At 42.7% G+C, this 12919-nt stretch overlaps 1 protein-coding gene across 4 annotated transcripts; it reads right to left on the bottom strand.

Annotated features, from left to right (window-relative positions):
* Nucleotides 1-253: 253 nt before the first annotated feature.
* septin3 (septin 3) lies at nt 254-12135 on the bottom strand. Of its 4 annotated transcripts, XM_076044184.1 has the most exons (11): nt 12001-12135; nt 7750-8172; nt 7512-7640; nt 5373-5454; nt 5080-5217; nt 3560-3677; nt 3301-3396; nt 3027-3123; nt 2855-2906; nt 2363-2504; nt 254-2201 (listed from the first exon to the last, which is right to left on the bottom strand). In XM_076044184.1, the coding sequence occupies exons 1-10, from the start codon at nt 12026-12028 to the stop codon at nt 2375-2377; spliced, it is 1293 nt and encodes a 430-aa protein (XP_075900299.1). In that variant the 5' UTR covers nt 12029-12135; the 3' UTR covers nt 254-2201; nt 2363-2374. The 4 variants fall into 4 exon arrangements, with proteins under 4 accessions (XP_075900299.1, XP_075900289.1, XP_075900309.1 ...); XM_076044174.1 differs by having other exon boundaries at nt 254-2504; XM_076044194.1 differs by lacking the exon at nt 12001-12135 and adding an exon at nt 11624-11781 and having other exon boundaries at nt 254-2504.
* Between the last annotated feature and the right edge of the window lie 784 nt (nt 12136-12919).

The following is a 12919-nucleotide window of genomic DNA, read 5'->3' as shown; positions in this document are numbered from 1 at the left end:
TTACATTTCATAAGTGGATCTTATCCCTGACTTTCTGTATCATGTGGATTGGAACTCATGCTCAATATACTACAAGAAAACAAAGCTTTAACATTTCACCTAATTGTTGTCTATCAGCCTACCTGCTTTCAGACATTGGAATGCATTATGCACTTTGTCACATTTACATTAATGTAAGTGTGACAAAGTGCAGAAATGTTAATTAACATTCCTTTTCTCAGTTAAAAAAAAAACACAAAATTGCTCATTCATAAACATGGGGATGTGCTTTTATTAAATAAAAATACATTACAATAATAATAATAAGACATTAATGTATAAATTGCAATGTAACACAAAATTATTTCACAATGTGTCACAGCAACTTTAAGTGGTTATGTAATAAACAACAGTTGTGAATTTCTAGCTATTGAATGTGATGAGCAACCTATGAATGATGGACCATCAATTTAGTTGTACAACTACGGGGAAGATGACATTTTCTCCTGATACATCATTTATTTATAGCATCAGATGTTTAGAAGTAGATAGTAAGAGGATGTAAAGTTGCAGTGAGGTGTGAAATGACAAGCTGTAAGCAAACTTACAATTTGGGAGCAAGCATGCATACATGTGCACACATACACGCACACACACACACACACACACACACACACACACACACAGTTCTGCTTGAGTCACAGAGAACTATTTCCAGTTTTAAAGCGAACATCAGACTTCATATCAAAAGGTCAAAAAGTTGATGATTGGAATGATTCAAAATAATGCATGAAAAGACATTTATATAGAGAATTACCCCTGATTTGGCATGATAAATTGCACCAAATGTTGGAGTAATATAAACATTTACATACACTTTAGACATCATTGAATAAACTAATTTGGAAGAATTGACTGAATTCGGTGAAACTGACATATCATTGAATTTACCTTGTTAATGTTTCTTGATCTGAAAAATTGGTCATTACTGAAAACAGTGAAGGTGTTATAAATTGAATAAATTAGGGATGTTCAAAAGAAATAATTAAAAAAGAATTCTGGACTCCTGAAAAATGCTCCTAAAAGTTTCTGCACTATTCCTACTACTAAACTATTCCTTTAATGAAAAAAAAAGTCAAGTGCTTACAAATGGCAGTGCTGCCACCAAGTGGCTCACAAGGTAAACAATGTAATAGGCTGTCCACAATTATTGGAAAAAATAATAAAATAAAACAAACACTGTCATAAAATATCAATAACTTACTATTGTTTCAATAGCCATTTATATTATTATTTTCAATTACCATGAATATTCAGGGGGTACAATGAGAAAAATGCAATACATTGTGTTGCACAAAAGAAAAACATTTTTAAACGCTAGACTGACTTTTGTTGGATATTGTAATGTTTATAGTAGGAAATTGGGCAGTTAAAATGACTTTTAAAATTGTATTTCCTATAAAGACTGTGGCACTTTTCAAATGAGATTAAGTACTGTGATAGAAATTAAATTATCCAGGATTTTTATATGTTTTTTCCACTTACAAAGTACTTCCAAAATCAGTAAGGGTAGAGGTTTTTATTTAATAACACTCACTCCTGTTAGCTAACTGTCAGTCCCTGTCCATGCTAGAGCAAAGTCAGCCAGTGCAAAGCAGCACAAACACAAGAGTAAGTGTGCAGTTTGTATTAGGATGAATTATAGCATAAAAGCTGAGTCATGCATCACCGGGGCTAATAGCAAACACACTGTATTACATACAGATGTATTTCATCAGGGACTAATGTTGCGCCTTTTAATGATACTTTTATGTCTGTTGATTAACATAAACGTTTTAGGAAAATGTAGTTCTTTACAGGCAAGTTGTTAAAAAGAAGACAGACTGACTTTGCTGAGCAGTCTTGTTGGTGAGGTCGGGGGGATTTAAAACTAATTGAGACTGAGTGGATACATTTTAAATTTGAGACAGCAGTTGCTTCACAATATCAAAACTCGGCCTTCCTTACAAATAACTTGGCACTTTTTAAGCATGTACTTCTTGGACAGTAATAAATGACAAGGTGATGGCAGTAAGATAATTTGTTATTGTAATAATGGCACAAAGTCTCCGCATTGGACTGTCATAGGTATGACAATATAGACTCACAGAGAAAGTGGAGAGTTCTGATATGTGTTTTTCACCATGGCGTGTTTGAGAAGGCGTAGAGCATCACGGGTACAACTTGGAATGACAAAAAAAAAAGACAGATCTCTTGACAGAATTTGTTTCCCATACATGCAGTAATGCTGTGGTCACCATGTTTATAGAATTATCTGCATCAGCTTCATTGCACTGTTGTTTCTTTAAATATATCTTTACCCTTTCAGAGCTATTACACTTACTGAAAGACTCCCCTACAGGTTGCTTTCTTGGGTGTCGTTGCAGGAAATGGGGTGCAGACCTCCATTCTCATTCAGTCTCTTGGCACGATAGGTTTCATAGTGAATGTTGTGAGTGACCTCCTTCAAATCCTGAAGATGGGACCTGAGACAGTCAGACAGAAAGACTGTTAGTACTAGCAGTAAGAGTCGTTGCAGTGGTAGGAATTACATTAGCAATCATACAAGGAACTGTTCTGGATTATTGGAGTGAAAGATCCACTGTTTTCTGCATATGGAAAACAAATTCCATACATATTCAAAATTGTTATTGTGTCATTGTAATAAACTAACATGATTATATGAGAAATTTGGATTAAGTGTTGGTAAATTCATCAATTAATCATTGTTGCCATTGATTACAGAGGTCCAACAACAACAACAACAACAACAACAATATTAATAAATAATGAAGGCATACATTTCAGTCACCTCAAAGATTTAAAAGGAATTTACCTGATCAGGAAATCCCTCAGCTGGGCGAACTCACAATGGTTTGGATTTTCAACTGGAACACACAAACCACACAAAATCAAATGCCCAAGTCCTTAATAATACCTTTCACATGAAAGTCATAATTATGTTTCTGGGAGGGAACACGTTGGTAAACACAGGCCACGTCAACAACCTTCAACGATTCCCCACGGAATCTTCCTCCCCAGAATTCGTTTTCCATTGACTTGATATTCTTTGTCGCTGCCCACCACGGCAAAGGGCATGGTCTCCTGTTGAATGGAGACATTTCAACATGGTTCCGCGTACCAAAGACAGCCTCACAAGATTTATGAGTAAAAAAAAAAGTAACAAAACATGCCCCAGTGCCCTGACATTCTCTCAGGGGCGGGAGCTCGGAAAGGAGGAGGGAAAGATAAAAAAACAAAACAAATGAGAGCAGCCCTTACTCTGATCTTATCGTTGTCGCTCTTGTCCTCCATGTCCTCATCAAATTCTTTCTGGGGGTAAAACTCAATGCCGCTCATCTCCAGCTCCTTCCTCACCTACGACACAAACCAAAGTGAGACGCTGAGAAACGATAGCAGTCAAAGCTCCTACAAAGACTGAGATCGAGAAGTGAAGTGATCAGATTTTGAAGTAGTTTGTCTCCAAGTGGCTGCAGTGCATCATAAAGTGTAGAGACCCGACACATGCTGGTACACTCACCCGCTGTTTGAACTCCTGTCTCTCCTCAATGGTCATCGTGTCGGCCTTGGCAATGATTGGGATGATATTGACCGAGTGACTCAGGCGCTTCATGAATTCAATGTCTAGCTGGCGGAGCCTGAGAGAGACGGATCAGACAAGACAGGGAGGACGTAGTCAGCATCAGATTAAATCAGGGTAGCTCATATGGAACCATCTAACTGCAGTCAGAACAGAGCACAGAGGAAATAGCTGTAGCGACATCTTTGGCCATGTTTCCATGTTAAACATAAAAGCGAAACAAAGTAAAAACCACTTTAAAGAGACAATAAGAGATTTTTTTCACCACCAGAGGATTTAACTGAGGCCCAAATCAGAGGCTTCCAAGCTCCACATCATTGTTCGCCTCTCCTCCATATCACCCCGCCCGCTCCCTAGTCTCACACTGAGCCCACTCAGCGAACACGTGAAATGTTAAATGACGATGATGTAAATGTCGAGCTGGACATGCTAACCAAAATTGTGCTGGATGTAACTCTAAATCCAGAAGGTCGCCTTCTGTTACCATGTTGTTTCCAAGGAGACCACTATCAGTGACAGACTTGCCGCTGACACGGAGTTCTGCAATCGCAAGACCGTAAGACGTTTTGTTTGGTTTTATTCATCCAATGTGATTAAAAATAAAACAAACTAAAACCACTTGTGTATTTTCACAGCGGTCTGGGTGTTTTCTGAAGCTGCGCCCGCCATAGGAGCGGTTGCTTCTGGCTAATTATAACGGTGGTAGGGCAACCGTTCCAGCGGGCGAGAGGAGGCGGAGATTCAAACATGCACACGCAGCCAGTCTGCCTCGGTAATCTAGAGGATAGAACGGGGTCGACATCGACAGACGGCCAGGTTGTGTGACGTGATGCTCAACCCCAAACTAGAGCTTCACACAGTGGTGAAAATCCCTTATTGTCGCTTTAAGTGTAAACTGTCCTGCTACTGAAACTAAACTTCTCAATCTGCATCCGTCCAAATTATCAACAATACATCTTAACATATTATGTTTTTAAAGAAAATGTAACGTCTTTATAGCCTCCACAGTAATACCTTCATCCAGCATATAAATACACTTAACAGCAGTTTGTGTCTTTAGACTTAAAACTAGTAGGAGAATAATAATTAAACAAAAAGCTGAACTGACAAGCAAGAAAGAAAAACTGAACTTTGTCAGAACCCCATTGAGAAGAAAATGAATTTCAAACAATCTGTAGGAAAAAATTCAGATTTTGAAATACAAAATAAAAAATGATGCATTACCATATCATAGATAATCTAAATAAATTAGGGTTATATAACCATATTGCGTAATGATCCTTAATTAGATAGGACACATTAAAGTATTTAATGTAAAGCATTTAGAAAGGCCTGAAACCCCCTTTACAAGAAGCCATATTTTAAGGATTATAAGAATTCACAACAATCACCAGTCATTTTTTTAGACACTTAAAGATGGTTGGATTTTGATTTTGCTTAGTTCCATTCTCTCAACTCACGAGTGTCCAGTTGGGGAGATGAAATAGAGGCAGCAGTGAACCCTGGTGTCAGGGATGCGCTTCTTTCTGGTGATGTTGACCTCCTCCTTCAGGAACTTCTCATACTGCTCATTGATGTATTTGAAGATGGGCTCCCAGCTGGAGGAAACAGGATGTTTCAGAAAAGAAAGACAATTCACTGCAAACCTTCAGCATGATTTTTAGATGATTTTCACAACAATTTAAATCTGTCGCCACTCTCTGGTTGAAATAGCCCCATATTTTCTGAATATAAGGCCCTTGTGAGAACCCACCAATTTTCGTTATTGATCTGGTCTCCAAAGCCCGGGGTGTCAATAATTGTGAGCTTCATCTTCACTCCTCCCTCTTCAAGCACTGCAAAAACAGACACAAACAGTCGAAACCATTGAGTCTCTGGCGCTAAGACGAGAGAAAACGAAAAGAAAACGATTTCATCAAGAATCCGTTTTAAAATGCAACATGCTACCACCACCACACCGCATGTCTTCTGTCTGACCATCGGCATGAGTGTAATAACGCCATGTCACCGTCGACCGCCGGCGATGTGTGTACGATCTTGCGGATCATTATAACAACAGATAGGCCCTGCGTGGAGGCTTGGCACGTAACCGCCGTCTCCTCGCGGCTGTTAAATCAGCAGAGTCTCCGAGTTGGGCCACTCCAGCCGTCCTAGATTCATAATGAGCACCGCGCTACATACTGTGGGGAGTCATCTCCAGTCCCTTTCATTAGCAGTGGGCAGGGCTGATTTGATACTCGCGCTGGGGGGAGGGGAGGCCGAGGCTCACATTATACAAAATGTTATACATGGCGGCATTATAAGCGAGAGTCCTTAGTGCTCCGTGTTCTCAATTATTCAGGACTAATTCAAACATAAATGTGTGGCGTGTCGCCAGCCGCCTCTGTCGAGTCCAGCACAGGTCGTGCTCATTACGTGGAATAAACAGTTCTGATGCTTCACCAAACGTCCAATAGAACCATATTGATCTCCTTGTGTTGACTCACAGGGATTGTAAATCTGTGTCTATACATCTATAAATGATATAAGCGTTTACATCTCTGTGACTACGAGTGCTCTTGATCATCGTATCAGTCAATGCTGGAGTCTGTCCCAGCAGTCCTTGGGCAGAGACAGCTGGGATGGGCCATGCTGCGGAGCACTGCTTTAAATTCTTAGAAGGAAAATATTCTGAGGACTGAAGATCAACAAGTCAGATTCAGACTGAATTTAAAGAACGCTATTAAATACCCCATACAAACATAATCTAAACAAGAATAAGATATTTTCTCCGACTTGGTAGACAAAAATGCATTAAATACAAACATTTTGTCCAGAAACATCCAAAAAATATTCCTTAGCAGGCAACACTCTACAAGCCCGCCTGCTGCGCCAGACTTTAGTCTCAGCAGTTAGAAGCCATCCAAACCAAGAAGACATTTAAACCATAAGCATTATTTAGTTTTGATATTTAGATTTGAAATACTTCCGAGTCCAGAGAGAAGAGCAGTCCAGGCCACAACACAGAAGCAAGTCATCCATTTTAAAGTGACTCATAAAGACTTTAGGATTAATTGTGACTTTCTATGGGAGTTAGTTAATACTGTATATGGGAATATATGGGAGACCTATTGGCACTAAATAACTTGCAGGTTGGCTTATGACATGGTGCATAATCGTGTCGAAAACACAATTAAGTGCTTCTATCACTTCTCCACTGCAGTTTGTATTTGCACTCTCTTCAGTCACAAACCTCATTTATACAATCCTGCACCCTACAGCAGGAAGCCACAACACTGTGTTTCATCCCCTACTGTGCTCAGACAAGCATGAGCTTCTCTGTGTGATGTCATTTCTATTACATTCATATATATTTACCGCTGTTAATGTAGTTATACATTATACATATTAGGCCACTGTCAGCCTGCAGAATACAAGGTACTTTTTCCATATATCTTATACCAGTGTGTGACTGGCTTAAATCAATGTTTATTACTACCAAAAGAAAAATGTAGTAGTGAGTCTTGTCTCTTGGGTCAGAGTGAAGAGAAGGTGAGCAGAATATCTCACCTTTAGCTGTCAGGCTTCATTGCTTCCTGCCAGCTTGTTTGATCACCATTAAAAGGTGATGTCAGTGCTGGAAGTCATTTATGGGGGACACTCATTACTGGCACACTGAACAAATACTCCAAGCCTCTCACACAGAGGACTTGCTGGGGATGCAGACGTTGGATGCAGAATGAGTCATAACTCATTGAGCGCAAAAAGCTCACTTGGCAGCGACCGGGGCGCTCTCTGATAATGTATGTGGGCCGGGGTCGAACACTCTTAATTTTCTACCATAAAAACAAATGAGGTTATTAATGTCTCTCTCTCTCTTTCTCTCTCTCTCTCTCTCTCTCCCTCTGCTCACCGTGAGACACTGCTTTCACCTCCACAGTTTTGGGGATCTTCTCATCACGGGACCACCCTGCGCTCCTCCTGCTCACCTGGGACTTGAACAGCGTGTTGACCATGGTCGACTTTCCGAGACCGCTGTTGCCTTTAGTGAGACAGATGGAAAATATCAAATTGTTAGTATCGGAGAAAACAATGAGAAAACTCAAATGGCCTTTGACCGAGTGGAACGTCCGCTGGGCTCCGGCACTCACCAACAACCATGATGTTAAAGTCGAAGCCCGTCTTCATTGTTTTCTTCCTCATCTGCTCGATGATAGTGTCAATTCCAATGTAGCCCAGCAGGGTGGATCCACCGCCGGAGCCGTGAGAGCCACCGTGACCCCCATTATGGGCTGCGGTGAGACCTCCAGCGTGGCCGGGGCCGTGGCCCACCCCGTGGGTCACCCCGTGGGTCACCCCGTGAGCCGCACTGTGGCTGCTGACGTGCATCGGGCCGTGACCCCCAATGGGCACGGGGATGCCACTTGGCGGGAGAGGCGGCGCGCCGCCCCCGACTCCGATGCCCGGGCCCTGGGTGGGGAAAGGGTTGGAGGGGGAGGGAGCTCCCACATTGGGGGGCTTGGCGGGAACGGCGGGCTTGGGTCTCACTTCTGGAGGAACTACGTCTGACATGTCTGCGGACGAAGCGGAGGGATAAAAATACGGCATCAAGACAGGAAGAGTAAGTAGGACAGGAGGAGTCAGCAGAGGCTTGCCAATGAGCTGACGCTAAGACAAGTTTAGCCTGAAAAGGAGCAGTTTGACACATGTAATCAAGCACGTTTAGTGCATGCATTCAGAATACACTGGCCATTCAATTTGAGCCTCCTGCTGATTAACAAAGTATTCTGATTTTGACTTAGTTTGCAAAATAATTACTGCTAACACTGAAGATTGACTGATGATAACTTGACGTTGCCCCTGAGCATTAATATCTATTAAACGTGTTTCCATTATGAGAAGTGCTTTTCCAACTATTTTAGATCTTCAGTTTTGAGTGTTTTCTATTTTTTTCTAGTTTTTAAGGTTCCAATGTGTACGAGGCTGCACAGTGTTCATATGCAATGTGTCCAGAATGAACAGAATTTTCTTGGACATCACTTTAGGCAGTGACACACAAAATACTTGTGTAAAAAGAACTCCTTCTCACATTAGAGGGGCCAGCAATTCAATAATCTGACACGGAACTGCTTTACAGTTGTCTTACACCTTCTTCAAAAGACACGTATCAAGGCTTCCTGTTCTGTATATTGCACTGGTTTCAATCACACCACAAGCACATTTGAGACATATGCCTTCCGGACTGAGCGAGCCTCTTTTTAAAGAGTAGACGCCGCAGGCAGATGGCAACACGAAACAGAAACAGAGACGGCCCAGCTGAAGATAACCTCGGCCCCTGCACACGAGGCATACAGCCTGCTACTGTACTGACTGTCCAGTCTAGTCCCTTCATGCCCAACCTTCCCTGAAGCCTCACCACCACGTTCACTTAGTGTTGGAGTACTCGACATTGGCCTTGGTCTTTTTAAGGCTCTCGGTCTCGTCTCGGACTCGGAGGCATTTTTTACTGGGTCCTGTCTCGGTCTTGGCCTGGACGGACTCTGGATTTTTGATCAAGAACGGTCAAGACTCAGCCAACGCTGCAATGACACGATACTAATGGAAAATAATCCAGCTGCTGCCGTTTTACACTCTGTTTGTAACACCCAGAGTGGCACACCCCCTTATTCCTAGTTAATTTAATTTTTAATTTTATGAAGCAAAGTTGTTGGTTGTTTTTTTTTAAATGGTTCAAAACAGTTGGCAAAGTAGCAAAATGTCAAAGAAAATGATTACAATGTACCTTGCTGAAAAGAGATGCTTCTGTTTGATTTAGAAGCAAATTTGAATTTAAAAAACATACTGGTCATTTTCTCCTGTTTTGATGTTATTTTTCTTTAATATATAAAGTCTTGGTCTTGTCTCGAACTGAATACTCTCTATTCTTGATAATTTCTTAGTCTCAGTTGGTGCAGTCTTGACTACAACACTACTCGGCCCTGCACGAGAGGCGTACAGCCTGCTACTGTACTGACTGTCCAGTCCAGTCCAGTCCCCTTCATGTCCAACCATCCCTGAAGCCTCACAACCACACCGCACTCACTGACTATGAAAGTAAAGTGAAATATATATACACATAGTACACAACCCACCCACACGAATGGTTGATGCCCTGCTGTGCTTTCATTATAACCCTGGGTGATGAATTAGCACGCAGGACTCCCCATACACACCCCCACATTATGGCTACATTCACATCACACGGTGGCATCTATCGCAGCAGGTCGACCCCATTGTCTCCGTCCATTCACGCCCCCCCACAGTAGCGTTAGCTCCGCGCTAGCAGCAGCTAGCTGGATGTGGCGTCTGTTCTGTCACAACCAACTCACCGATTCGTGTGTCGATAAAGGCGCTAATCAGCTAGAGCGGCAGGCACGCGCTGCGATGATGTGTGGTGGCCCTGGGTCCGATTGCACGCGGCTCGTAATCCAACAAACACGATGAATGTGATGCGATGTGCGACGCTCATGTGATTTTTTTTTTTTTCTTCTTCTTTCTTCTTCTTCTTCTTCTTCTTTCCGGGTACCTCTCCTCTCTCCTTCCCTCCGGCCCCCCTTCACCGTTACCGAGGCGACAAGAGGAGAAGGAGTGGGGAGATGCAGCGCGCATGCGCAGAACAACCGCCTCGAAGGGACAGGTTTTAGCGTCAGTGTGACGGTCAGCAACAGGAACCGTACGAGAAATGAGAGCAAATGTACTGCGTGTATTTATTAACTGTTCGGTGTGGTACAGTTAAAAGCTAAGTAGCGTCTTGTGAAGTCTTTTAAATGCCCTAAAAGGACAGACATGAACGGTGAGGTCTGACTTAGCAACTGTGGAACCAGGCATTGTGCACGTCTGGACAAGAAATCTCGATTCGTAGTGATGTATTTTCCCTATATAAACCTTCCCTGAGTGCAAATATATTGTATGTTTATGGTTGGACACAAACAACTGGAAAGTCTGTGAAATTCTACATTGTTAGAACCTAAAACTGGCCTTGTATTTTAACCTAAATGCTATTTGATTACTTTTTGTGCAAAAACTGACAACAGGTAGTACTCAAAGTTTAAAATGTAAAGATGCAACAGGGACAACATTTACAGGGACTGAAAAATAGAAACTGGAATAAGATACTAACATGTTGTTATGCATATATATCAAAATATTGTAAATAAAATCACAAAAAACATTGAGTTTTCTTCCACGAATACAAAACATTATTTATATTAAGATTGTGTCCACTTGTAATGACACAGCCAAATTGTATTATAATTATAATAGCCCTGACTGTGGATCTGCTTATGACGGTACACTTTTATCCTATAGTTACATTTATTTATTTAAGCATTTATCTATTAATGTATCTATTATGCATCTAGTTATTTCACAAAATGTACTACTTGTCCAAATTTCAATCAGGGAGGCCTCTCCCCAAATAGAAATTGCTGTTGACAGTAAAATGTCAATAGTGACAATGAAGTCACATACTCTCTGCAGCAATAATTCCAAATTACTCCTGTGAAAACATGTAACATTTGATAGCTATAACTAAGTGGGAATTACACAATTTGTGATAAATATTTGGGTATTATTATTTTTGAAATTGCAATATACTTTCCCACCACCGGATGCTACCAAATACCCCTTTAAGCACTGTGCCTCATGGACTTTATGGTACTGTGTAACTTAATAAATTTCAACATCTGAATAACATTTTAAGATATTGGGGATTTAGAAGCACCAGCTTTTTTGAAGCAGGTGCATCTTGTACCCTTGACATGTCTTCAATTTGAACACCCCACAAAAGCAGTCAACTTAAAATAAACGCCTTCGTTCTTCTTAAGACTGTGGCCTCTTGCTGACAGTGTGTGCTAAGGGTTTCTACAGGAACACGTTGCAAGGATACAAAGAACTGACGACAGCTGTGAGCCTATATGAGCTTCAGGCTCGTTCCCTTTGCTAAATATTCTTCCAAAAGTTTTAAAGGATGAGAACAGCACTTACACTTTAACCCTGTCTCTCACTCTCCCCCTGTTTGCGCTCTCCATTCCACATGTTTTGGTCTTGTTTGCTGCTCCCACTCCAGTGCTCTACCAGCACATCCTCCTGAATTAGCCTCTCTGATATCAGTCGGCTAAGCAACACTTTCATGTATCTCTTCAGCATGTCTGCTGCCGTGCTGATAAGGAAAAATGTCTCGCATCCTGCTGCCACCGTCTGTGACCGCCCTCTTAAATGAGTTCCCACCCCCCGCAACCCCACCTTCCCAAGGAGAAAATCGTCAATTTCTTCCTCTAAGTGGATTCAAAGGGTATTAAAGAGCCCCTTTAAGGTACATGCTTCATGGAATTTGTTCTGTAAGTTGCCTTCTTTGTACTTACCCACATAAACTGAGCCAGGGTAATACATGGTGACATAATAGGGGTCCTCCTCTGTGATAAAGGCTCTGCCTGCTGGTGGGTGATTTGGCCGGCGGTGCAGCGGGAGTGAGGCTCCCGCCAGGGTCTCGGCTGGCCTGTGCTGCACTCTGTGCTGTGGTTGGAGCAAACTGTCAGAGACCTCCCGTGAACTGTGCGTGTTGAAGGGCCACTCTGTCACTGGTGGTGGCCCGCTTCCAACGTACGAGGAGTGCATTGTGGGCGGCCCAGCTGTCCTATTGAGTCCCGTGTGGCAGCAGCTCGATCCAGTGCGGCCTCTGTACGGCCCATGATGCTGTACGCCAGCTGGCGGCTGTTCGTTTGCCTCGGCGGCAGATTTTGAAGAGGTTGGGCAGTCGGGCCTCCATGTGTGAGGGGCCACCAGACATGTGTTTAACTTGTTTAATCTGTGCGTGCAATGAGGATCGACTTTTCCCTCATCAGCCTCCCTTGAGTGGCAGCTGTAATCCCCTGAAGCGCTCGGTGCGCCCCCTGTGTCCGTCTGCGGGTTAGCACTTGGGGCTTTCCTCCAGGATCTGTGTTTGTGAGGAGCTGCTATGGTGTGTGCAAAGGCTTCTGATGAGGTGTCACAAGTTTTTTCTCCCAATGGGCCCTCGAGATATGAACCCAGCAGGAGCGCCGTCTCCACTTTTGCGTTGCTGCTGAAGCCGCGCTGTCTCCTCCTCGTGTCCGTGTTGTGCACCGCAGCTGCGTGATTCTCAGAGCTCTCCTTGGAAAATGAAGCCGCTGGAACGTGTGGTGGCGGTGCTGCGCTCCTCTCTGCACACATTGGCTCATATGACGGCTCATTTGAGCCTAATCCCCCAATTCTATCCCGGGAGCTGTCTGCGCATTTGCTATGAAGATTGAGGCCTGAGTGAAT

This window comes from Nelusetta ayraudi, unplaced genomic scaffold (genome assembly GCF_046127955.1).
Source record: "Nelusetta ayraudi isolate G7.1 ecotype Tasmania unplaced genomic scaffold, CSIRO-AGI_Nayr_v1 ptg000004l, whole genome shotgun sequence".
Taxonomy (NCBI): Eukaryota; Metazoa; Chordata; class Actinopteri; order Tetraodontiformes; family Monacanthidae; genus Nelusetta; species Nelusetta ayraudi.
Note: the sequence above shows the minus strand (reverse complement) of the source record. Positions and strands in the feature narration are given on the sequence as shown.

Bases quoted from the DNA above. Each gene is read 5' to 3' on its own strand.
- septin3 (XM_076044174.1), bottom strand. From the start codon at position 12,028: ATGTATTACCCTGGCTCAGTTTATGTGG. The intron at 3,124-3,300 runs GTAAGGGCTGCT...TCCATTCAACAG, and splicing joins GCGACAACGATAAGATCAGA to GAGACCATGCCCTTTGCCGT. The intron at 2,907-3,026 runs GTTGTTGACGTG...TGTGTGTTCCAG, and splicing joins TCCGTGGGGAATCGTTGAAG to TTGAAAATCCAAACCATTGT.